The following is a 27,056-nucleotide window of genomic DNA, read 5'->3' on the forward strand; positions in this document are numbered from 1 at the left end:
TCTTGCTGCTCTCAGTCTTCCCCCTGCTTCACTGGTCCTCATGATTCTCGTTCCTCCTGGGGTCTATCTCGACTCCTGCACTTGTAGTAGCAGAAGGACGGTTTCCTCTCCAGCATGACCAATAGGAAGCAGTGGGGCTGTAGGAAGGGTTGCTGCAAAATCTGGATTCAGCACCTGCTGGTGGGGTGCACTTCTCACAGCACAAAACGGCTGCCATGTGCAGCAGGTGGGATGAGGGGATGTTTTTCAGACTTATCATACACCTCAGCCTGGACCCTTCCTCAGTTGGAAATCACTAAACGATGGATCTCAGAGAAGCAGGGGGAATAAATTGTCTGCCAGCAATTAATGACTAATTTTTCCAAAGATCATAATTTGTGATGATTTCTCACTCTTTTGTGGATTCTAGGTAATCCACTTTTACTCACTCATGTCTTTGCATCTTGATCACAGAAGGAAAATATTATTGATGTCATATGTGATTTAAAAGAGGTACTTCAGTTCATCTGCCTGGTTAATAGCATGGGCTCCTACACGTAGCCTAAGCAAGCATATTCCTGGTTTCAGAACAAACATGGTTTGTTTTCTTATTCTGCATTGCTTTCTGATGTGATATATTTCATTGGTTGTGTTTTCTTTAGTGTTCTTATATTAGCATTCACAAGCATTTTCATTACTGCAGAACAAAACAATTACAGTATTGCAAATACTGCAATTCACGAGTACAGCAAATAGTTTATCATATAGTTTTCCTTCTCAAAAGTTTCAGTCATGGGTTTTTGTGTAATGAACTAGTGAAAGGGTTGAGGGAATGTATTGTTCCTTATTAATATTTGATTGTATGTCTTTTTAAGGATACTACATGTATATAGAGGCATCCAACATGGTCTATGGACAGAGAGCATACCTAATTTCAAGATCACTAAGAGGGACCTCTGGAAAACAATGCTTGACATTTTTCTATCACATGTATGGAGCTGGGACCGGATTATTAAGTGTTTATCTAAAAAGAGAAGGTGATGATGAAGAGATTCCTTTGTGGAGGAGGACAGGGGAGCAAAGCATCTCGTGGCTAAGGGCAGTGATAGAATATGAAAGTGATAGAAACTACCAGGTAAGGAAAAAAAAAAAAAAGGAAGGTAAAGCTGAGCTATGCACTAGAATCCAGGTTTTGAGTTGTATAAAATAAATGTAGACATCATTGAATGAATGGACATCTGAATAAGCTGAATTAATGCAGTATTTTGGGATAGCAAACAAGAGAACAGAACAGAACAAACCTATGAAAATCACTTGATACAACTCCGTGACCAAGTCAGGGCTAACCAAAAGTTAAGGGATGTTACTGTCCACATTATCCAAATGCCTCTTGAATGGCGTGGGGTTTCAGCTACCTCTCTGGGAAGCCTGGTCCTAGACTTAAATGAAGCGTTAATTAATTCATTAACTCAGAGTTACTTTCTAAAATTATTTAAGTGTATTTTTCCATCACTTCTTCTCAGTAGTGGTAGATTGTATTTAGGTGACTTGTGCAATTTTTTTTCCTTCCACCATCTAAAACCTTGTCTAAATTTGATACTGTCACTAAGCTGTGATAAACAGGCTACGTCTTTCAGGGTGGCACCAAAGACAAGGAATGATGCAAAGAGAAAGCTGAACAGATACTGTCTGAAATAGCACTGGGCTGAGGACTACTAGTCTTTCACTAAAATCATAGTTTAGCTTCATCAGGAGTGATGAATCACAACAGAATATTTTCTTCCTTTTTTTCTTCTTTTTCTCTCTCTCTCTCTTATCTTTCATTTGAGTAACACATGACAATACATTTCAGCTGAAAAGGAAAATAGGCGCATTATCACTGGAGCAGATTTATCACTGTTTCAAAATAAAGAAGTGTCCTACCGAACTGTGAGAACAAATCTGTTCCCCTCAGCATAGTACATATTCAAAGTCTGTGACCAAGGAAGTTAGTCCAGTAATGGAGTATGGAGGTGTTCTTCCAAGAATCAGGCTTTCAGGACACACTAGATCCCTGAACAGACTGCATGGTTTTTGGGGGGGAGGAGTTGTTCTTTCAGTCCTTCCTTCTAGGTAGGGTATCCCTGAAAAGCTATGTCTTATCTTTACAGATTATTTTTGAAGCAATCCGTGGGGTGTCGATGAGAAGTGACACAGCTATTGATGATATTCTGTTCCAAGCAGGACCCTGTTTAGGTAAGTTTAAGCTCGCTTTTCTTAGGAGACATCTAGCAAGTCACACAGTGTTTTTTGTACTTAGGCGATATGTCTTTCCTTAAAGCCCCTCTGGATGGATCTGCATTTATGTTGCTGTTCATGTAGAATGTTTACTAATGCGTGAAACCATTCTTCAGAATTTGGTCTCTTAGAAATTTTGTAGCACATTCAAAAAGCTGTATGGCGGTTCCATTTAAGTCCAACACAGTAATTATATTCTCTTTTATATATTAAAAAATACTAGCACTTACAGTACTTCCCCCTTTTTGTATTCTAGAAGTGGAAGAAATTCAATTTTCATCAGGCTATCCAGACAGCTTAAATGAAATTGAGTATTAAATACAGTCTGCTGGAAGAAGCGGAATGCATAGAAAGCTTTCATGTGAGAAACTGCACAGCGGCCTGTATTAAAATGTGCTTTAAGTGAAGACTGGACTCATTTGGATAATCACCCAAGCGTAGGAGAAACTCAGAGCACTCGTGTTCCTCGCCTTTGCAATGAAATTATTGACTCAGGGCTTCTTAGACTGTTTTTTAATTTTAATTTTTTTCTCTTTTGCATGAGGTTATCAATTACTATATAGAGGCTTCCCATTTTGCACAGATCATTCAACACAGTATTTTAGTGCTTTTTTTTTTTTTTTTTTTTTGTGTGTGTGTGTGTGTGTAAATCTTTCTGGTTTATAGGTAAAAAGAGGAAAGCAAAGGTGCACAATTAAAATCTAATATTGTGTTATCTTAAATCTGCATTCAGTGAATGTTTTGTGTTGGGTACAGAATGGCTTTATGTTAAGGAAATAATAAATACTTTAAGAGAATAAAGAAAATACTATTAGATACTACTAATATCCTACAGGCTAAGTGCAATTATTCATAAGACAATTCTCTCTGGGAAACTTTTTAACACTTTGCTGGTAATTTTTGTGTTTTTGTATTCTTTTACCATAAGAAATGTATTTGTCATTCTTAGCAATAAGAAGCTCACTTCTCATGTTTCAGTATAAATCAGTGTAACCTACTGCCAAATAAAACGGTTTGTACACTCACAAAGAATGTACTCACACTTTACCCAACTACAGTACCTTGCAATTGCATTGATAAGATATTGAATTCACACAGTCTGTTAATTTTGAAGACTTTTTTTTTTTATATTTGTGTTTGAAGTTTTGTTTTGAAAACATTAAAACTTCCTAATAAAATATAACTTTGAAAAAGTCTGCTTTAGGCTTTAGTTATTGGAGCAATGAAGAACGACAGAACTTAATATAATAGCCTGCATTTATTGCTGTGAATGTGAAAAAATGAAGAGCATGGGTTGTGTAACACGGAAAGTGGTTTGATCTACTACAGGAAGTTCCTGTACTGACCCATAGAAACGATTCTAACATACTAGATGTTTGTGCAAGATAGGCACCCTGAAGAATGGAAATAGCCTTTGATCCTTTCAGAACAGAGGATGTGGCATTTCTAATTGGCTTTAAGTATCAACAGGACCTTGGACATGCCGGACCAGGTTCCTATTTTAGATACCCTCCACCCAAAGCCTGTTACATGGAAAGGTACAGAGTGCATTTAGGAAAAAAAACATAAACTAGCCTGTTGGCCTTTTCATTCTGATGACACACATACGCAAAATTGTTCATTAAAATACATTCAGTAATAACATGCATATTTGCTTATTGATTGACATAAGTTGACACGGTTTATTTCCCAGAGACTGAGAAACACACCAAAGAAGTGACATTTTAGCTGCCTGTCGTAGCTACCCCCAGTCCTGTGGACAGCTGGTTACCAACCACGATTCCTGCAATTATGTTATGCAAATGAAACCAAGCAAAATCAGTGGACTGTTTCCTAAAGTTCACGTGGCTTTACAGTTGTTCTATAAAGCTATTGTTTTGGTATCACCAATCATTCAGATCAAATTATTTATTTTAAAAAAGTGAAAGTGAAGTCATTACATTCACCACGTTTGATGATTCTCCGTACTTCTCACTTCTCTATAAAAGAAAATGAAGCAGAAGATGTAACTGTCTCAGCCCTGCCTCTAACAGCTTCGTTTAGCTATGCTTCCTTCCAACAAAGTGATCATTTTCAGACTGATACAGATGAGAACATAAGCAAATCATTCTTCTCACAGTGGTTATCTAGGAACCTCACTGGTACAACTATTTTGAAGATATCAGTGAGGATAATATTCATCCCACAACATTTCTGCTTCTGCGGGATTTAAAGAATGGAGGGAGAATTTGAAAAATTGCTTTAAATCACTATCAGTCCAAGGGCTGTAAGACATCTGAAAAACAGGGAAGATGTACTCTGATTACTGACAAGCTTCAGTTTTATGGTGATGTAAAAACACCCCATTAATTCTGCCCAATTACAAAACTTGCCATGCACCTGAATCCTTCCCTGGATCCATTTTTGTGTACTGTCTGTTGCTCTCTCGCTGCAGCAGTAACTGTACAGGGAGCACAGAAGGGCAAAGACCAATTCTGAGACTGTTCCGCATTCAGCCTACTCACTGTCTGAACATTTCTTCAAGAGCAACTGGAGAACTTACAAGTAATGGCTTCGAGTTGTGGTACAATCTGTAGAATGGCTATGAAAACTTCAAAAGCTGCTAAAGCACCCAGGCACTAGAAAGCTTGTATTTGATTGCTGCAATTGCAGAGTTGTGCTGCAGTGGAACTGAACTTGTCTTTTAAGCAGAGGAAAAGGTCTTTTAATACCCTCTTGCATAATAGTCTTTTACATTCTTTAAATGTTTTCCATTGGTTAACATTTTGTCATTATCCTTACTACTTTTTAAAAAACAATACCAAAATCTGATCCCAGTTGCATCAGTGGAAGTACAGAAAAAACAACAGAAAATATTACTGTTATTCCAGGTTTATTCAATGTAAATCAAACTATTCTGGATGAATATTGTGTCACATCAAAGTAAATCTAATGTAAACTCAAGTTTACAATCATGAGGCTTCGATAAGACAGCACAAACTCCTAAATTCGTGGCATTCTATTAATCTGGATCTTAATGGAGCTCAGGAGTGAGTGTGAGTACATGCTCAGGACACCCACTTCTCCAAAAGGACTACCATGTAAGGTAAAACCACAAAGACAGCATGCTTTTCTGGTAGCGTGATACATGAGTAAAAAAATTTGTCTCATCCCACTCAGTGGGTTGTGAGGAAGGTGAATCTTTGGAATTCTCCAAATAGGGCACTCCCTGGTTGGCAGGAGTTAAAAGATAGACAGAGTTGTGTAAATACTCAGAGGAACAACACAAAACAATTTCGCAGCTTTCCAAACGCAATTGATCAGCTACCTTGAGGCAAAACTAGGTAACTTGTAACAACAAAACCATTATGGATGAAGGGCACTCTGGAACAGGTGTTACTTCCTAGTCAACTACTTAAAGGCGCATTTAGGCAACAGCTACTAAATAAACAAGTGAAAAGGGATCAGAAAGAAAAAGAGAGTAAGAGGAGAATGAAAGAGATTTTTCACCACATCCCCAGGTCCCATGTTATCTAGAATTGGGTCTTGATCTCTGGGTCAACCAATGACAGCAGAACATGTGTTCTCAGCTTTATATAGTACAGCTGTTCAGTGACTGCCTGTGAGGTGGCAACTACCTTGCATCTGCATAGCTAGGAGTTCCAGAAGATTTGAGAGTTTTCAGCAAGGGTCTCTGGTGTTTGTGCACCTTCTCCTCAGTAATTGACCATAAAAGGATATGGGTAAAACATTTCACTGCCCTGCCTCAGCAGGACCTGGTCCACCTCCCCTACCTTCTCTCTTGAACTGAAGTTGTTGAGTCAAGTTCCTCAGTGGTCTCTTACATCACCTGGTGGCTTAACCGTGAGTAACAAAGAAAACGGTCTAAAGTTCATTTGCAGGAATGGTGATATTAACAAACTGAAGGAGTGAAGAGAGAAGAGACAGAAGAAAGCAGCTGAGTAATCATAAATCTAACAATAGCTATGCCAACTATCAAGAACACAAGCCCAATTAACAAGGCTAGCCTGATTTGTGCCAATCATTTTTCCCACTACATCAGTCCCAGAGATTGTAAAATGTTGGAGAACCAGGACCTGAGTGAGAGTCTATCAAGCCAGTCTTTTGGTTGGAAAGCTTGGAACAGTTCATAAGTCTTATCAGCAGTTTCTTTCATCTTTGTATGAGCTACAAGTGGTGGCATTATGGATAGTGATAAAACATTCTTCTTTGGTTAAGTTTAACATGCAGCATGCGCCCTGTTCCCTAAGTAATATATCAAGTCCACCTCATTTTGTGATGACGTTTTTGATACTTGTTGCACTTGTGAGTTTAGTTCTCCAAAAACGTATCTAGTTTAGTTTGACAAGACTTGTCAGGTTATGTTTTCTAAGACTAATGGGTGTGAGATTCCCTGTCAGCTTTGTATACTGCCCACCTAGGTCATTTGGATGGGTTCTTGGACTGTTGATGAATCTGTTTCCAATGTGCAGTATAATTCAACCCTGCATGTTGCTCCAATGTTAAATACGAATAAAATATTCCGTTTGAACATTCCCAAGCCAATCCAAATCGTGCTATACAGATATACTGATTTGGCAAGTCCATGTATTGTTAACAGTCTACAGTATGAATTCATTTATTTTTGATTCTGTGGAGAGAGGTAGATCTTCAAGACAAGAACAGTGTGTGTGGAATGCTCCACAATATCACAGAATCACAGAATTGCAGTGGGTGGAACAGACTTCTAGAGATAACTGCTAATGTAGGTTCCCTGCAGTGGGTTGCACAAGTAAGCGTCCAGGAGGGTGTTGAATACCTCTGAAGAAGGAGACACCACAACCTCTCTGGGCAGCCTGTTCCAGTACTCCATCACTCTATCTGTAAAGAAGTTCTTCATGATTGTATGGAACTTCCTGCGTTCCAGGTTCTGCTGACTGCCCCTTGTTCTGTTGCTGCACGCCACTGAAAATCATACAAACATTATCTCATCTAAGACGTCATTGTTAGTGTTGTTACACAGAGAATCTAAATTTCTGAAGCCATAAGAAAGGCAACCCCAACATATACACGTATCTCCTATCAAAACTTGTACACTTTTCAACAACCATGGCATTCCTTGACCAGTACTACAGTTAATGACACCAAAAAAGGTCAGAAACATAACAAAAAGGTTCTCATCCCTCAAATAACAGACTGAGGAAGGGGTATACACAGATCACTGTAGTTCAAAATGCTCACAAATCCCTGATTTAGTTCCCATGCAAAGTTTAGGGCATTAGTGTCTGCACTCCCTCTGGCCCATGAGGAGTGACCGGACCCAAGGACATCCCTGCCCATACCCACAACAGTCTGCAAATATTACTGCAACAAGAATATACAATATTAGTGAGAGGCATTTCCAGAGCTTCTGCATAAGGGGACATTCAATGTTCTGTCCCTAAAAAAGGAAAGAAAACAGAAAACTCAGTCCTCAGAGACCTAGTTAAGAGGAAGAAATTATCCAGAGCATATGTGGCTATCCAAGGAAAATGGTTCGGAATGGCTTTAAGTACTAAGGAGACTTGTTCCACCAGCAGCTTGACCAAAACTGTTTGCCCTGGATAATGGGATATTGTGATAATGTGACCTGACTTCTGTTTTGATTGGAGAAGCAAGGGTGTCTTGGGGTAGAAGACATTTAGTTGTGGGCACCTGCTCATTCCCCACCTATTGCTCACTCAGGTCACCAATTCCCTAAGGCATTCTAACCAACCTACATTGTGTTGTTTTAACAAATCTTGTAATATGTCCTTGGTTCTCTATGCTATCCATGTGCTTGGGGTAGCTGGGAGTATGGAATGCCCACATAACTCTCTCCAACCTCCCAGCAAAGGCCACTCCCCACTGCAGAGAACAGAGGCCAAATCCAGATGGCCCCTGGGATCAAACACTTGTCTCAGGGAGCAGGCCCACACACAGCTGGCATGATCAGCAAGCTGTGGGATGCCTGGCTTGCTGGAAATTTGTCTGTACCGATTTGCATCCCAGTGTATATTATATTCATGCTCAAAATATCCTCCCTGACAGGGAGAATGCTACCATGGCACAGTGGTGCAAGGGACAAAAGTGGTATTTATCTGCATTATGGTGAAGTTAACAATCATTGACTGATGACGTTTAATTCCACAAATGATTCCAAGCAGAATTGTTTGGAGATGGTACAAGGTACTTATCTCCCTAAAATTTGCCCAAATCATAGTGAATATAAAACCTCTAGACAAAATCAGGGAAGGCAATGCATACCCCTTGTTTCTTATGATTCCAGATATGTATGTATATAGTATGATTCCAGATATCAATTCCCAAGCTAGATAAACCACAAAGAAACCCTCCTCTGAAACTGAATACAATTTCTTTGCATCTTTCAAGCTATGAGAATAGAAACATGCTGGGCTGGTAGGTCCCTCTGGTCCTTTCTGCTACACATGCATTGTCAAGCCATGAACTCCAAAACCCCATTTATGAGTGAAGGATAAGTGGTGTCAATTGGTCTCAAAACTTGATATACTCCTGCCTCAAAAATTAATAACCTTTGAGCTTCTTCATGGACCAGAGTCCAGTCACACACTGATCTTTTTTGAGTCAAATCATACAATGGATGCGCATGTTGCAGTTTCTTCTTTGTCACTGGCAAGCTTATCCACTCTGAAGTGTTCAGGTTTTTGGGTGGAATACACACAATTCCTTCTTTCCATCAAATACATAGGAATCTGGCCCCTGGATATGGAGGATTGTACCTTTCCTTGGGGAATTTGCAATGCTATGCTTTCTAAGTGTGAGTGGCAATATCCTAGAGGTAAGCAAAACAATCCCTGTCTGTTTCTCCGAGAGGAACCATAAAAACATATCTTTGATTTCAGTAGTGGCCTGAAATTCATGGTGTTGCTTCTGAATGGTGGCAGTTAAGTCAGCCATGTTTGGTACAGCTGCAGTTAAAGCATCCATTTTTGCATATAATTTGTGATAATTGACTGTGAGCCTGCATTTGCTGTTTGGCTTTCTAACTGGCAATACAGGGGAATTATACAGTGAAGTGGGTGGGGCTATAATTCCCTAATCTTTAAGTTCGCGATTACTGTTTCTCCTCAGGGTGTTCCCACTATCCTAAATTGCTTCAGAATGGTGCCCTCCAGCACCATATCTGCTTTTTCAGTTGTAAATTAACTGCACACAATTTTTTAACGTGCTGGGGAGACCTTGTATTAACAGTATCATCCAAACAGGATTTGCCTTTTACAGCAAGGATGATGACTGATTGGTAATCAAGCAGCACAAACAAGTGGCCTTTTGTACAGTTACTGAGAGCCCTTTGGTCTCCTTCTATAGACAGAAAGACTCCTGGTTCCCAATATCCTTATACTTCCTCTTCAGTAAGATTCATGCAATTATCACAGGTTAAGGCAACCACGTCCAACCCACGGCTTGGCCCAGCCTGCACATGTTGGTGGCAGGGCAGTAGAGATTGAATTTTCTCACTAATACTGCTATGTGCTGTTGCCATGTGACACGTGGCAGCAGAGGGGCACTCCGACAGAACGGGGTCTGACAGTCCGAGGAGACTCTCCACACAAACGCAGTCTCAGTTTCTTTAGCCAGCCTGCCATGTTTTCCTGCACTTGGCCAGCTTAACAACACTATGGTTTTCCTTTCCTCATACTGATATCCTGTTTTAACAAAAAGGCAAAGGTGAGGGGCAGTTTTATCATCATATCTTGATATTATTTGTTCCATTTCCTCCATTGGATAGTGGCAAGCTAATACGCTTACAAGTATCTCCTGCTCTCTAACTGCGCTGCCACAGTCATTCACCATCTTTTTCTCCTCCAGCAAGCCAGCAGCTTTTAACTGTAATTCACGCTCTCTCACAAAAGCATCATGTAACTGGTTCTACAAACTCCCTATCAACTCATAATGATTCAATTTCTTGCTTTGCTTGTATCGTGATGCTCTTACAGTTTGGGTAAAACATTTCACAGCCCTGCCACCGCAGGACCAGGTCCGTCTCCCCCACTTTATCTCTTGAACTTGAGTTGTGAATCGAAGTCCCCCATCTGTCCCTTCCAAGTTTTTATCCCACTCACCTTGAAGCAGTCTCATCCTCCCTCAAACACAAATGTTGGATGTAAAAATTACTTAACCTTAACATTATCTTTGGAAAAAGCTTATTAGTATGTAATTTCAAGTTTCTTAGTTGCTTAGGAATGACTGAAGAAACTTTCACTACTCCTTCACATCACTTTAGTCTGTATTCTTACCTAGCTGTTTTCTCCCTTTCTCAGTTGTTTTCCTTGTTCACCTCCTGCACCACTCCAACACCTCTTCCAATGTCCTTTCTTTTTTTCAGCCTGCACAGTGATCTTATTTATATGCATTTTGGTCTCTTTCCTAGCCAGCTGCTTGTACTGACACTTTTCCTTGCTCTCTGATGAGTACTGCCTTCCAGCTCACTTCCCTTAAATGCTGAATGGCTTTAACATTTTTCCCTGTCTTAAGAACTCCTCTTGGCTGAAGCACTGTCTCTGTTACAGAATCATTAAGGCTGGAAAAGACCTCTAAGATCATCTAGTCCAACCATCAACAACCACCACGTCCCTCACTGCCACATCTACTTGTTTCATGAACACTTCAAGGATGGTGACTCCACCACTTCCCCAGGCAGCACATGCCAATGCCTCACCACTCTTTCTGAGAAGAAGTTCTTCCTAATGTCCACCTTGCATGTCACCCAGCACATATTGAGCACATTACCTCTTGTCCCATCATTAGTTGCATGGGAGAAGAGGATGACTCCCAACTTGCCACATTCTCCTTTCAGAGAGCTGTAAAAAGTGCTAAGGTCTCCCTGAGCCTTCTCTTTTCTAGACTAAACAATGCCAGCTTCCTCAGCCACTCCCCATAATACCTGTGCTCTCAACCCTTCCCCAGCTTTGTTGTACTCTGGACACACTGCAGGATCCCAGTGCTTTTCCTGTAGAGAGAAGCCTAAAACTGATCACAGTATTCAAAGCGCAGTCTCACTAGTGCTGAGCACAAAGGGAAGTCCATTTCCCTACACTGGCTATACTATTCTGATACAAGCCAGGATGCTGCTGGCATTCTTGGCCACCTGGACACCTTGCTGGCTCATGTTCAGCTAGCTGTGGACTAATGCCCCCAAGATCCTTTTATACTGTACAGCTTTCTAGCCACTCTGCCCCAAACCTGTAGCACTGCATGGGAGTTGTTGTGACTGAAGTGCAGGACTTGGTAACTAATCTTGTTGAACCATAACCTATCTTTCAGACTTCATCATTTATTCCTTCCAGCTCTTACAAGCATCCATACTCTCCAGACCCTTAAAAATGGTCCATGTCAAACTCAGGGAAAAAGGGATCGATTTACCAGGCTTAGGCTGGAACACATTAAACTCTTGGCTCTAAGTGTTACTTCATGAATTCAACTCTACCTGCTCTAACTGCAAGCTTGCAATTTAACTGATTTAAGTGAGAATTTTTATCATGCAAAACATTACCAAAAATTGATCAGTTACCAGTCTAAGTAAGAAATACACCAGTGTTAAAAATATACAATTTTATCCTTTTGCACTTTTATTAAATAGAATTACAAAGCTATTATTTCACTAATGATACACACATATTTTCATTATCCTTCCACACACAGATATTACTAGCATGCACTGCTGTGCTTTCATCTTGGAAGTGGATCTGAAAGAAAGTCCAATGTTTGCTGAAGATAATTCACTCCTTAGCGGCTCCCAACTCAACTCCCTGCCTTCTCTCCCCGGCTCCTTCCTCTGTATTCTATATAACTTTCTCACTGCCATTCTACTTTCTCTCCACCTCTTCTTTGAAGGAAACAAACCGTATTAACAAAGTTTTTCCTCATTGGTCCCATTTTGGCTACACTCACTCATACAGAGCATCTTGAAGAGAAGGCTGTGAGGAGATCTGATAGCGGCCTTCAGTATCTAAAGGGGGCCTATAAGAAAGAAGGGGGCAGACACTTTAGCAGGGTCTGCTGTGATAGGACAAGGGGAATCAATTTCAAACTAAAAGAGGAGAGAATTGGATTGGATATTAAGAAGTTGGTTTTTTTTATGAGACTGGTGGGCACTGGAACAGGAAGCCCCTTCCCTGGAGACACTGATGGTCAGGCAGGCATCCTGATAGAGATGTAGATATCCCTGTTTGTTACAGAGCAGTTAGACTAGATGGCCTTTTAGGATTCTTTCAAGCTCAAACGATTCTATAGGTCTGTATCTTAACAGACACAGCCTCAGCATTTGTAGAGCACTATAGATGAGCCTGAGCCAAAGGTGGCCTCACAGCACCTATACGCTAATCCTCCCAGCAGATCCTCGTTCATCGTGCTGACACGTTGCTTCCACGTAAACTTTCTGTCAAACTGCTGCAGCCAGGGGCTGGCTTCCGGTGCCACAGCAGCATCTTGCCATCTCCGGCCTCCAGCAGTGCTCCACAGCCCTGTGGAAAGAGGCACACGGACAGGGCAAGGAGCGTCGGAGCGCTGCTGGCAACCCTCGGTGCAGGCGTCGTTAATTTCACAGAACTGCAGGCCTCCACCTCTGCGTAGCCTTCCTCAACACAGCAGTATCACGTCTAAGAGAAATATTTTCCCAGTTATTTTATTAAATTCAAAAAGAACAAAAGCGATCGCACCAAGGTAGGTACCGAGAGAGCGAGAGGATTCCTCTCCCCGTCACTCAGAGGCTGCCGCCGGGACCGGCCTGCAGCTGCCACCTGGCGGCTCGACCGTGGGCAGCACCCTCCCACCGCCCGGCGCTGCTTTCTCCTACGACACTCGGCAGCGGCAGGCGGCGACACGCGGCGAGCCCGCGGCCAGCAAGGCGTGCCCGCGATTCGCCGATTCCGTACGGCCGCTTCGGCTTGGCCGATCCCCCGGGGCGGCCGCAGGAACATGACGTCGCGCCGGCTGGGAGGCGCGATCAAGCGAGGCGGGAAGAGGGCACTTCCCTCCGCTCCGCCCGCGACTCGCTGCAGTCTACGCGCGCCCGCACTGCCTTCCCGCCTTCCCGCCCTCCCTCCAGCCGCGCCCCCTCCTTTGTCGAAAGGGAGCGCAATGCCTCCCCTCGGACCGGCTCTCCTATTCCTCCAGCGAATGGATACCAGCCTGGCGAGGTGCAGACCAATCGGAAGCCTCACCGCAGCAGAGTCTACCAATGAACGATCCCCTCAAAGTGCGTGTGTCCCGCCCACTTACCGCTCCAGCCAATGGGAGTGCGGTGCGGGGCACCCGCTCGCGGAGGGTGGGTGGGTGGGTGGGAGGAAAATGGCGGTGCAGGCGCGGCTGCGGGTGGAGGGCTCCCAGCTCCGCCTCTGTGACACTCACCGTGCCGGGAAGCCGCGCTTCGTGGAGGGCTCCATCGTCAGGATCTACATGGAGAACTTCCTGTGAGTCCGCGAGCGGTCGGCGGGGCTTTCTTCTCGGAAGCCGGCGCCGGCGCTGCTGGTGCGTTGGGGACGAAGGTCGGCGGCCGGCGCGGGGCGATGCTCGCTGAGGAACGTTTGTGGGGCGGGCCGGGCTGCGGGCCGGGAGAGCCGGGCGCTGGCAGCCTCCCCCGGCTAACGGAAGGTGCTGCGGTGCCCGCGCTCGAGGTGGGCCGGTTGGGGGAAGAGGCTGCGTAACGCCGCTGCGCCGGGGGAGGAGGGCCCGCGTGTGCGGCGGGCTGCCCATCGCTCTCGACGCGGTGCCGTTTCTGCGGCCCTGCGTTCCGCCGGGGCGTGCCGGCCGTACCTGGTTGCTTGTTCCTCTCGTCCCGCTCGGTGCCTGCGTCCTTTTTCCCGCTCTGTTAGGCGGCTGTGGAGCCGCGGAGGGAAGAGGAGCGCAGAACGGGTCCGGGCAGTAGGGGCTGGGCTTGAGAACTTAGAATTCTAGGGCTTAGAATAAAGCGTCCGTGGCGCTGATTGTTGCACGTGGTTCTCTGAGTTCTGCGTGCTGGGAATACGGCTCTATTTGGAGCTGGCTACCGGGAAAGCTTTCAGTTCCGTTTCTTATGGCTGGTGTCCTTTTCAGCCTTGAGAAGAATTTTGTTCAGCATAGATCGTGGGTCACAGTCCATAATGGTTGGTGGTGCCTAAAACGTCTTCAAGTCTTAGGGCAAAGGATTTGAGAATGCTGTTTTCCAGAAGTACAGCACGGCATATTGAAGTACATCACTGTCGTATTGTTGAGACTCCTGTTCCTTTCTTGGTGGTAGCACCTTGTTTCCTCTTTGTGTCTGGTGCAGGCTGTGAACAGGACTACGAATGCTAGAGCTTGTTGATATAGGATGATCATTACTGATCAGACTGGCTTGCCTTGAATTTGTGTGCTTGTAAGAAATGGAAGCTACTGGATAATGTCCAGCCTATGGGGTGGAGTATCACAGAACCCGATGGCTTCTTGCAGAACTGAAAAGCCATGATGCATATCACAGAATTGTAGGGGTAGAAAGGGACCTCCAGAGATCATCGAGTCCAACCCCCCTGCCAAAGCAGTTTCCCTACACCAGGTCGCACAGGTAGGCATCCAGGCAGGTCTTGAACATCTCCAGAAAAGGAGACTCCACCACCTCCCTGGGCAGCCTGTTCCAGTGCTCTGTCACCTCACTGTAAAGAAGTTCTTGCGCATGTTTGTGCGGAACTTCCTATGCTGCAGTTTCTGGCCGTTTCCCCTTTTCCTGTCTCTACTCACCACTGAAAAGGGTCCAGCCTCACCATTCTGCCCCCCACACCTTAGATATTTATAGTCCTGGATCAGGTCCCCTCTCAGTCTTCTTTTCTCAAGGCTGAACAGACCCAGTTCACTCAGCCTTTCTTCATAGCAGAGATGCTCCAGGCCCTTCACTATCTTCGTGGCCCTCCGCTGGACTCTTTCCAAGAGATCCCTGTCCTTTTTGTACTGGGGAGCCCAGAACTGGACGCAGTACTCCAGATGAGGCCTCACCAGGGCAGAGTAGAGGGGGAGGATCACCTCCTTTGACCTGCTGGCCACGCTCTTTTTAGTGCACCCCAGGATGCCATTGGCCCTCTTGGCCACAAGGGCACACTGCTGGCTCATGGCCAACCTGTCGTCCACCAGGACACCCAGGTCCCTCTCCGCAGAGCTCCCCTCCAGCAGCTCATCCCCCAACCTGTACTGGTGCATGCAATTATTCCTCCCCAGATGCAAGACTCTGCACTTGCTTTTGTTAAACCTCATCCGGTTTTTTTCTGCCCAGCTCTCCAGCCTGTCCAGGTCTCGCTGAATGGCAGCACGGCCTTCAGGCATGTCAGCCAATCCTCCCAACTTCGTATCATCAGCAAACTTGCTGAGGGTGGCCACTATCCCCTCATCAAGGTCATTGATGAAGATGTTGAACAAGACCGGACCCAGCACAGACCCCTGGGGGACACCGCTGGTTACAGGTCTCCAGCCAAACTCTGCACCACCAACAACGACCCTCTGCGCTCTGCCAGTCAGCCAGTTCTCAACCCACCTCACTGTCCACTCATCTATTCCACACTTCATAGAATCATAGAATCACAAGGTTGGAAACAACCTATAAGATCATCCAGTCCAACCGTCTCCTCATCACCATTGCCACCACAAGCACTAAACCATATCATGCAGCACGTTATCCAGACGCCTCTTGAACACTACCAGGGACGGTGACTCCACCACCTCCCTGGGCAGCCATTCCAGTGCCTGACCACTCTCTGAGAGAAGTTCTTCCTTATGTCTAATCTAAACCTCCTCTGGTACAACTTGCGGCCATTGCCCCACGTCCTGCTCATTGCCTAGGAGAAGAGGCCAAATCCCTCTTCACCACAACCTCCCTTCAGGATGTTGTAGAGTGCAGTGAGGTCTCCCCTGAGCCTCCCTCTTCTCCAGACTGAACAATCCCAGCTCCCTCAGCCGCCCCTTATAAAACTTGTTCTCCAGACCCCTCACCAGTTTTGTTGCCCTTCTCTGGACACGCTCCAGGACCTCAACATCTTTCCTGTAGTGAGGAGCCCAAAACTGAACACAGTACTCGAGGTGTGGCCTCACCAGTGCTGAGTAGAGGTGGATGATCACCTCCCTGCTCCTGCTGGCCACACTGTTTCTAATGCATGCCAGGATGCTGTTGGCCCTCTTGGCCACCTGGGCACACTGTCGGCTCATGTTCAGCCAAGCATCAACCAACACCCCCAGGTCCTTCTCTTCTTCACACTCATCAAGCCACTCACCCCATAGCCTATAACGCTGCATGGGGTTGTTGTGCCCAAAGTGCAGAACTCGACACTTGGTCTTGTTAAACCTCATCCCATTCACCTTAGCCCAGTGGTTCAGCCTGTCTAAATCCCTTCCTCAGCTTTGTTATAAGGATGTCGTGGGGGACAGTATCAAATGCCTTGCTGAAATCAAGGTAGACTACATCCACTGCTCTCCCCCCATCCGCCCAGCCAGAGACAACATCATAGAAGGCTACCAGGTTGGTCAAGCACGACCTCCCCCTGGTGAACCCATGCTGACTACTCCTGATAACCTCCTTTTCTTCCAGTTGTCTGGAGATGACATCCAGCACCAGCTGTGCCATCACCTTTCCAGGGACAACTTTATTGTACAACTTAGCTTTAATCTGCTTCTGTGACTGCAGTGAGAGGCAACTGAGTGGATAATATAAAGTCCTAGTAAAGTTAATAGGAGTTGTCACTTTTTTGGGCTAGATTTCGTTCCTTTATAAACATCTGTTCTGAAGGAAGTTGTTGTAAGTGCTCCAACAGGTAAAAATTTGTTCTGTGTTCAGTGGAGTGTCGGTTTTCACTCTGGGGTTTATTTACAAAGTAACATTTGAACAATGAGTCTATCTGATACAATAATGATCTGTCATATTTAGTGTAATCAAAATGGTTTTGAGCAAGTAATTTTATTTTTTTTTTAATGGCATATTGTTTATGAAGAAAATATTGTGTTTTCCAGAACATATGACATCTGTGAAGTACATCCAGGACCCAACTTGAACATGATTATAGGCGCTAATGGAACAGGGAAGTCAAGCATTGTTTGTGCCATCTGTCTGGGACTGGCTGGAAAACCTTCTTTCTTAGGACGGGCTGAAAAGGTGACTATGAACATTTTTAATTTTCATGTTTAATGTGAACTTGTATGGGAACTGCTGAATCAAGGCCTGAACCTCTGATTGATCACCTGAGGTGAGCAATGAGTCAGCCACAGGAGCACAGGTGAAGGCAACTCACCTGTGCTGCTGGAAGGAGTGGAGCCTGGCTGCACCTCTCCTAGACCCCTCTTAAGAGCTGACTGCCAGTGGGGAAGGATCTCTTTCTGGAGATCCTTCCTTTGGGATTTTATAGTGAGGTTTTATAGTGAGCCCAGGGCAAGGGTAAGCCCTCTATCTATTCTTTTTTGGTGTAACAACCTGCTTAGTCAAACTCTGTCGTATATTTCTTAATTATAACATATGTATATTCATTGATTATACAGCTCTTCATTGAGAGTGTTGTCCAGCAGGGAGGGGAAAGGAATGAATGAACTGTTTTCTTTGATGTGTTCTGTTTTTGTAAAAAATATAAGGTGTTGAAGCTGTAGAATAACTTGGGCCAGAGACAAGGCTGTTACCAAAATGGTTGCCCTATTTAACTGCTGATTGATTTGTCAAAATTAAAAAACGGAAAATACCTGAATTGTAATGCAACCTGAATAAAGAAAATGTCTTATCTGAAGATAACTCACTTCTGATTTCCACAGTGTTGCAGAGTGTCACCCATAGAAATAAGATTTTCTTGGTATGTGTAAAGGTGTTTTATAAAAGCTTGGAGCCATTAATCTGGATGACTTTCAGTTTTGCTATTATTTTAATTTAGGATTCATCATATTTACTTCCTTGAGATTATATGGTGACTTTAGAATAGAAAATTTATTTATTTATTGTCAGTTTTTTTTGTTGGCTTTTTTTTTTTTTTTTCCTCTTGCTTTCTGGGCTGTTTCAGTTAAATGAAATACATTTCAGTAGTTCTTTGGAGCACTCAATCTGGTTACGTAAATGTTTGTGCATATTACAGCTCTATCTCAATCTAAGGTAAATAAGGAAATTGCCTACATGGCAGCACTGTGTTGCTGCTTTTATGATTATATACTTTTATACTATTAGTATTAACACGTGCCACTGCCTTTGAGTTTTGTTGCCTTTGTTTACTGAACTTGTTAATCTCTGTGGATCTGCTGGCAGTAATTTCTTCAGTTCTGAAGATTGAAATTGATCAGAAATACAAGTTCCAGTGCTGTTATTTTATGAAAGAGGAAATTAATAGCATCTTCCTTTATTTTTAGCTAATACACAGCCAGAAGAAAAGTAAGGTTTTCAATAATATATACCATTATAGCAAGCCTATAGTACAAATGCATATTTCGGTAAGCGATTACATTTTAAAGCAGTGTTATTTTGCAATATTAATTTCTGTAATTCATTTTCTAGGTTGGTCTCTTTGTAAAGCAGGGGTGTTTGAAAGGTCTAGTGGAAATTGAACTGTAAGTAGTAAAATTATATTTCCTCATGCATTTTTAATTAGTTCATTTTGTCATACACTTTCTTATGTAGCTGTGGAAAAAAGATCATGTACAGAGACCTTCCTCTAAGCTGTAGCTGATGGCTTCTTTTTTCTTTTTCCCCTTCAACATTTTAAGCTTTAAAACATATAACTCAACAAATGACAGTGACGGTAGGTCTAAATTTTGCCTTCTGAACCATTTTGCCTTGTCTTTGTGCACAAAGAATATGTAGAAAAAGATTGATGTATATATAATGTGTTGAGTTTTTGATGGTATGGAGGGCAGAATTGATTCAGTCAGTACTACTGTCATGATATAGTGGTTGGAAGTGACTTAAAAAGGAAAAAGAATGAATGTGGTATATATTCTAAAACCAGTATTCTGCCTTCATTGTACCGCTGATGCTGACCTGAAGGATTGTTCTGTGTTCTTACTGGAAATATTATGTACTGAAACAAAACAATGCAAAAACTAGATCTAACTAATTCCTGGCAATACAGTCTTCTGAGTAAGCTTACACAAGATAGAGCAACTAAAACATAATTCAGAGTTAGTCGTGAAATTAGGTCAGTGACTCATGTTTACTGGCAAACAAGTCATAGAAGGCATGCTGCCTGTATTAGTGGTGAACTAAATGTGAACAAAGAGAACCTATCCTAACAGTTCATCATTGGCTGCTTTGTGGTAGAGATTAACTTGAAACAGCAACAGCAACGTGGTTTTTGTTTGTTTTTTTTTTCGCAATCCTTGGAATGTTTGCACTGGGTGTAGAACTACTCAACTGATTCCAATCCATAGTTAATTTGTACAAAAATTGGCTGCCCTGACTAAATGGAATGAAATGTGAATTGTGTTAAGAGAAAAAGACAAGCTGGAACAGGTCTTTGGAAAAAAAAATCCTTTGACTTTTTTGCTCACAGGAGTTGTCAAGTTGGTCATTCTTTGAAGATGTTGTGATGGGTCTGGATTTAGAATAACTTTCTGTAAGACATTGTGTCTTTTCCAGCATAGATACTAGATTGTTGTATTGTTTGAAAGTCTGAAGAGAAACGTGTAGTATGTTAAGATGTAATGCTATTGCAGTGGTTCAGACTTTGTCTAGTTGGTAGGAAGTAGTTAAAGAGAATGACTAGAGTAGATGAATAGTCACAGATTTGCAGCATTGAAAGACTCCTTAGGAGATCTGGTTCCCCGCAATAGGTCTGACTGGTAGGCATTGAGATGTGTCTTGAATATCTATGGGGAAGAAAACTCCACAACCTCGCTGCATGACCAGATCCAGTGTTCCATTCCCCCTTACTGTAAAGAAGTTCTGCATGTTTGCATGGGACTTCCTATGTTCAAGCTTTAGGCCTTTCTTCCATGTCCTATTGCTACACACCACTGAGAAGAGCCTGATTTCATCCAGTTACCTCACTGCTGGTTCATGGTCAACTTGTCATCTACCAGGGCCCCCAGATCCTTCTCCACAAAGCTCATCTCCAGCAGGTCATCCCCTAACTCGTACTGATGCATGCAGTTATTTCTCCCAAGGTACAGAACTCTACACTTGTTCTTGTTAAACCTCATCAGATTCCTCCCTGCCCAACTTTCCAGTATGTCCAGGTCTTGTTGAATGCTAGCACTGCCTTTTGGTGCTCCTGCTTCTCCCAGCTTTATACCATCAGCAAACTTGCTGAGATTGGTCTCTATACCCCTTCATCCAGGTCGCTGATGAAAATGTTGAACAAGACTGGACCTAGCACCGACCTACTAATTAGAAGCCTCCAATTAGACTATCCACCACTTCAACCCTCTGAGCTCAGTCAGCCACTTCTTAATCTGTCTCGCTGTCTACTCATCCATCCCATACTTTCTAAGTTTCATAACAGGGATGCTGTGGGAGATGGTGTTAGAATCAGAGAATCGCCAGGGTTGGAAGGGACCTCAAGGATCATAAATCTCCAATTCCCTGCCACATGAAGGGCTACCAGCCTCCATATTTAATACTAGACCAGGCTGCCCAGGGCCCCATCCAATCTGGCCTTGAACACCTCTAGGGACGGGGCATCCACAACCTTTCTGGGCAGCCTGTTCCAGCACCTCACCACTTTCATAGTAAAGAACTTCCCTCTGACATCCAACTTCAATTTTCCCTCCCTCAACTTCAAACCATTTCCCCTTGTCCTGCAGTTATCCACCCTTTCAAGAGTTTGATTCCCCTCTTGTTTGTAGGCTCCCTTTAGGTATTGAAAGGCTGCAAATGAGGTCACCCCGCAGCCTTCTCTTTTCCAGGCTGACCAAGCCCAGCTCCCTCAGCCTGTCTTCATAGGAGAAGTGCTCCAGTCCGCTGATCACCTTCATGGCTCTCCTCTGGACCCTCTCCAACAGCTCCCTGTCTTTCTTGTACTGGGGGCTCTAGACCTGGACACAGTTCTCCAGATGGGGCTTCGCAAGAGCAGAGTAGAGGAGGACAATCACCTCCCTGTCCCTGCTGGCCACCCCTCTTCTGATGGAGCCCAGGATAACATTTGCTTTCTGAGCTGCAAGAGCACACTGCTGGCTCATGTTAAGTTTTTCATCCATCAAGACCCCCACCCAGGTCCTTCTCTGCAGGGCTGCTCTCAAGCACCGCTCCTTCCAGTCTGTGTGGATGCCTGGGATTCCTCTGGCCCAAGTGCAAAACTCTGCACTTTGCTGTGTTGAACCTCATCAGGTTCATGCAGGCCCACCTTTCCAGCCTCTCGAGGTCCCTCTGAATGGCATCCCTTCCTTCCACTGTGTCAACCGCACCACTCAGCTTGGTGTCCTCAGCAAACTTGCTGAGGGTGCACTCGATTCCATCATCGATGTCATTGATAAAGATGTTAAAAAGCACTGGTCTCAAGACAGACCCCTGTGGGCTGCTGCTTGTTACCAGCCTCCACCTGGACACAGAGCCATTGATGACCACCTTCTGTCTGCAGCCTTTCAACCAGTTTCTTATCTATCGAGTGGTCCACTTATCAAGTCCACATTCCTCCAATTTGGAGATAAGGATGTGGTGGGGGACCATGTCAAAGGCCTTGCTCAAGTCCAGGTAAATGATATTGGTCAACTTTCCCTTGTCCACTGATACCATCACTCCATCAGAGAAGGCCACCAGATTGGTCAGCCATGACCTTCCCCTGGTGAAGCCGTGCTGGTGGTCTTGGATCACACGCTCATTCTTCACGTGATCAGGCATTTCATCCAGGATAATCTGTTCCATGATCTTCCCAGGAGGACCTGGCTGAAGTCATGGTGCTCAACATCCAGTGCTCTCTCTCCATCTACCCAGCCAGTGATTACATCGTAGAAGGCTACCAAATTGGTCGAGCATTATTTCCCCTTGGTGGATTCATGTTGATGATGACTCCTGATAACCTTCTTCTCTCCTGGTTGTGTGAAGAGGGTGCTCAGAACAAGTTGTTCCATCACTTTTTTAGGGATGGAGGTGAGGCTGACTGGCCTGTAGTTCCCTAGATCTCCTTGCAGAATTTTGAAAACTGGAGTTACATTAAATCCTGTGGTCTTGAGGAACTCCCATTCTCCAAGATCTTCCAAACGTGATAGAGATCGGTTCAGCAGCTATCTCTGCCTGCTCCCTTAGCACACATGGGTGCATCCCACAGGAGATCATAGATTTGTGTACGTTGATTTTGGCTAGATGCTCTCTGACCATCTCCTCGCCAACTCTAGAGAAGCCTTCCATTTCCTAGACTTTCTCTCTGACCTCTGGGGTCTGGAAGTCCTGTGGGGCAGTCTTCACAGTAAAGACAAGCAAAGCAGGCATGCAGTATCTCCACCTTTTCAGTGTCCCCTGTTGCCAGGGCACCCATGTTTTCCCTAGTCTTCCTTTTACTATTGATGTACTTAAAAACAGACAAAAAAAAACCACAAAAAAACAAAAAAAACCCACAACCTTTCTTGCTGTCCTTTACCTCCTTTGCAGGGTTTAAGTCCTGGTGGGCTTTAGCCTTCCTTGTTGCATTCTTAAGGTCCTGACAGCGTTCATATATTCTTCCCAAGTGGACAGGCCCTCTTTCCACATGTTGTGGACCTGCTTTCCTTTTTGTTTACCCATGAGTTCATTGCTCATCCGTGCTCATCCTTCCTGCCATCTTTCCTTGATTTCTTATTTTTAGGGTTGCACCAAACTGGAGCTTGGAAGGAGTGGTGCTTAAGTGTTAAGGATCTCTCACAGGCCCCTTCTAATGTTTGTGGGGCATCACCTGGGTAGGATACCTCCAAGAACATCTTTGAAGAGGTCAGAGTCAGCTATCCTGAAGTCCAGGGTAGCAGTCCTGCTTTCTGCTTGACGTGACAAGGTCTTCAACTCCACTGGCTCATAATTGCTGCATGCTAAGCTACCCCAAGCCTTCACATCTGCAGCATCCCTTCTTTGGTAGTAAGAACAAGGTCAAGAATCACACCTCTCCTCATCTGCTCCACCACCAACTGCATCAGAAAGTTATCTTCAGCACATTGCAGGAACTTCCTGATTGTGTGCCTGGCTGTGTTGGTTATCCAGCAAATATTAGGGTAATTAAAGGCCTCACCATCTTCCTCCTGGTTTGGTGGCCTGTAGTACACACTCGCAGCCATGTTACCTATTTTATCTTGCCCTTTAATTTTTACTCACAAGCTTAACACTTGTTTGTTATTTACCCTGAGGTGAATTTGTTAACACGAATTTTAAAATTTGAGTTCTAAATATTAGATACAGTCTTTGAATTGTAACTGAAATCAAGAGCCTTTGCAAAAAACTTTTTATTTGATAAAAGGAGCATGGATCTATAGATCTTTTGAAGAAGATGGGTAGATTAAAATGTGGAGATAGATGATTGTGGGGAAATATTCATGTAGTCCTCCACAAGTAGGTTCCTGTTGTTACAGCACTTACTCCACTTGCTGAATTACTCACTTCTACTGTCATCTCTATTCTTAAACTTTCTGAAAGTCCAAAATGTTATGAGCCTATATTCTTTGTTTTTAACATTGTGTGTTCCAAACAGACTAGACAATTTCCAAACTGAAGTGCTGACCAAGATTTTGAAAGTATGACTGTCTCACTGCTCATTTGTTTCTACTGTTAACCTGACTAAATTTTTGAAGTGTTGAAGTAGAGAACTAAATGGGCAGTTGGTGCATCATTGGTGCAAAGAACTGCAATTCTTTGAAAGCAGAAAATGAAAACATACTGCTGTTTTCATTCAGTATGATGCAATCTTTGTTTCCAGCTGGAATGCATATGCATAGTTTACTGATGGAATTCTGTACATGAATTGTTCTTGCCCTAAGAACTTAGTGGTTTTATTTCTCCATTGTGCCAATTTTAATGCTTACTATTTCAAATAAAATTGTGTTTCTATAAACCATTCCATATGTAATGGTTTTTAAATATATATATTTTGAATTTAAGTACATTAATCAGGAATAATTTATATAAATAACTACCTCTGACCTGATACTTGGATATATTTGTGATGTTTTTGGAGTAGCACCAGAGATACAGTAGGATTAATTCATCATTAAAGTGTTGGATATCTGAAACAAAACCTTCTGTAACTGCTGAGTTACTAAATATTCAAGTAATCATAGAAATTTTTAATGTGCATTTTGTAAGCTTTGTGTACTCTCAAAAATCTAAGCACTTTTTTTTTTTTTTTTTTTACTAATCAGGTTTAAGGTACCTGAGAATATCATTATCACACGTGAGATTCAAGTAATGACCAACACATCAACGTGGCATATCAACAAGAAACTAACAACCCTGAAAACAGTAGAGGAGCAGGTTGCAGCATTAAATATCCAGGTGGACAATTTATGCCAATTTCTTCCTCAGGTATGAAATATTTTGAAGTACGGAGGATGCATGGTGTGTTGTATTTTCAGAGGGCTTTGTAGCTTCTTATTTCTTCATCTTACAGCAATTTCAGCAATTTAATAAGACCATTCAAAAGGTGAGTGGGGGGAGGTACAAATACTAGTATTTGTGGTGTTGAAAGAAGGAAGGGGCTATGTGACCTGTAAAGCTTACTAACTGGACAGTCTTTACATGCTGTCTTTGTCTTTTGAGACCTAAGGAAAAGTAGCTGATGTTTTTTTTTTCTTTCCTTCTATTTTAGTGTATGTAACAATGCTAGTTTTTGCCTCTTTGTCCTCTCACTACTACTGTAGAGGTGTTCTTAAACACATCAGCAAAGCTGTAGTGAAAGTGGTGTAAGATGTTGAGGTCTAGCACTGTCTTTGTGCCCTTATCTGCATGATTCCTTCAGTCATAGAATCACAGAATGGCTTGGGTTGGAAGGGACCTCAAGGATCATTAAGGTTCAACCCCCCCTGCTGTTTCAGGGCTGCCAACCTCCATATCTACAACTAGATCAGCCTGCCTGGGGCTCCATCCAACCTGGCCCTGAACACCTCCAGGGATGGGGCATCCACAGTCCTGCTTCCCTGATTTATCCTGTCAATCTCTGCATGTGTTTTTTGTCTCTTTATAACTAGTCACTTCCTCAGAACTGGATTCTGTAGTTGGTAAATGAAGGCAAAAAGTTGTCTGGATTTCTTTCTCCAAAATCCAGAAAGCAGCCTTGTTAAGTGATCTTGCAGTTGGAAGAGAAATTGCTAATAGCCTTTTTTTTACTTCTGTGGCTCAAGAGTTTCTTGAGCATAGGGTAGGTCTTAAGGATACTCAGAATCAGTGTTTGTAAGAGTAAAAATTTTCCTAACGGGAAATGTCTTCTCTCTTAGGAGGTTACACACTGCTTTGATACCTGAATCCATGCTCAGGAAGGTTAGAGTTTCTTTGAGATAGTGATGTTCAGAGTTTCTGTGCAGACAGTTCTGTTCCTTTCTAGTTCATGGAGATCTTTATGGATGGTAGTAAAGGGGAACCTTGTCGGAACCTATACAGTCTTGCCTATTCATCTCTTCAAGGAGAAGTGTATTCAAGAAGACAGACCAAAAATCATAAATTACCCGAAGTGAACAGTTCCTTCTTCATTCAGAAGAAATGATAGCCAGTTCAAAATTGATGAGCCAACCCTTGTCCTCAGCAGCTGTCCCCAGCTGCTGAAATAACAACTGAGCTAAGGTTTAAACTTAAATAATGCCAGAACAGCTCAGAGAAAACCATGTATGAAATGTTACAAGTGTAAAGGAAGATTAGGTTGCCTTTCAGTCAGGTAGTTGTTCTGTACTTAACTTTATCTGGACTATTGGATAGATAACTATAAGTTGATATTTGTGAGAAGTAGAATTACTGTATTTAAATCCAGTATTACTGTACTGTACTATTTTAACTGTTGCTGTATTTGTATTGTTTCTTTGTTATTATTTCATAGGACAAAGTTGGAGAATTTGCAAGAATGAGTAAGATTGAATTACTTGAAGCCACTGAAAAATCCATTGGTCCTCCAGAAATGTATCAATTTCACTGTAAACTGAAAAACTTAAAAGAAAAAGAAAGAGAACTAGAGGTAAACTTGTATATTGTATAGACAGATATGAATGGCTGTAGGGAAAGTCACGTTATAAAATTTAACGTGAGGTCTTGGAGATTTTTTTTTACAGGTTGTTGTTCATTTACCAAGTCTGTAGTAGGTACATTTTACCCAGCAGTGCACATCTTTCACATCTTACTTACTCTCGAGCTTGAAAGCACTAAAACACATGAAGGTAAGTATTTTGAACATAGAGGTGAGGGGATGCCTGCTGTGATCTCCTCATGGTTTTTCTGGGGTCCTTGAAGGACTGACTGCTTTCTGGACATACCTTTTAAGCTGTTTTAGGAGCCATGAGCTGGGAAGAGACGTTCATTTGTTTTAATCTTGATTTCCATGATTTGTGGATAAGATTGTTACCTCTTAGTCCTTTTTTCCTGCCTTAAAATTTTAACAAACGAAAAGGGTTAGCATATGTGATATGGTGCAAGCTTGTCCTTTTGTTAGCATGCAGGGTCTTTCTCTGACACTCATCTGTGCTGTGAATTTCCCAGATATCAAGTTTTCTAATTTTTACAGAAATAATGTGTTACTCAGTGCTGAGAATGGTATCTTGGAATGATATGTTCTGGAAAGTGGCTGTTGTTGTCAGTACAGGTGATTCTCCTAATCGTTAGTTCCATTCCTAATGTTTATGCACACACATGTGCACTTCCATTCATACACAGTACTTCAAAATAACAATCTTAGTATTTCTGTTATTAATCTCCGTGAGATCTTTCAGAA

General features: G+C 43.0%; 2 protein-coding genes across 4 annotated transcripts in view; both read left to right on the forward strand.

Moving 5' to 3' along the window:
* Window positions 1-2,898, forward strand: part of MAMDC2 (MAM domain containing 2) — a 65,151-nt gene extending 62,253 nt beyond the window's left edge. Inside the window, exons 12-14 of one of the 2 annotated variants that reach the window (XM_048931294.1) lie at window positions 855-1,114; window positions 2,130-2,214; window positions 2,513-2,898. In XM_048931294.1, coding sequence (XP_048787251.1) covers window positions 855-1,114; window positions 2,130-2,214; window positions 2,513-2,574 — 407 coding nt within the window. In that variant the 3' untranslated portion in view covers window positions 2,575-2,898. Of the gene's footprint in view, window positions 1-854; window positions 1,115-2,129; window positions 2,215-2,512 lie in introns of those variants that run through there. The other variant, XM_048931295.1, reaches the window with a different exon arrangement.
* A 10,683-nt stretch (window positions 2,899-13,581) lies between these two features.
* SMC5 (structural maintenance of chromosomes 5) overlaps window positions 13,582-27,056 on the forward strand; it is a 61,749-nt gene continuing 48,274 nt past the window's right edge. The window contains exons 1-5 of one of the 2 annotated variants that reach the window (XM_048931285.1): window positions 13,582-13,706; window positions 17,239-17,380; window positions 18,752-18,804; window positions 24,508-24,670; window positions 26,172-26,306. In XM_048931285.1, the coding sequence (XP_048787242.1) occupies window positions 13,585-13,706; window positions 17,239-17,380; window positions 18,752-18,804; window positions 24,508-24,670; window positions 26,172-26,306 (615 nt within the window). In that variant the 5' untranslated portion in view covers window positions 13,582-13,584. Of the gene's footprint in view, window positions 13,765-17,238; window positions 17,381-18,751; window positions 18,805-24,507; window positions 24,671-26,171; window positions 26,307-27,056 lie in introns of both variants that reach the window. The other variant, XM_048931286.1, reaches the window with a different exon arrangement.

This window comes from Lagopus muta, chromosome Z (genome assembly GCF_023343835.1).
Source record: "Lagopus muta isolate bLagMut1 chromosome Z, bLagMut1 primary, whole genome shotgun sequence".
Lineage (NCBI taxonomy): Eukaryota > Metazoa > Chordata > Aves > Galliformes > Phasianidae > Lagopus > Lagopus muta.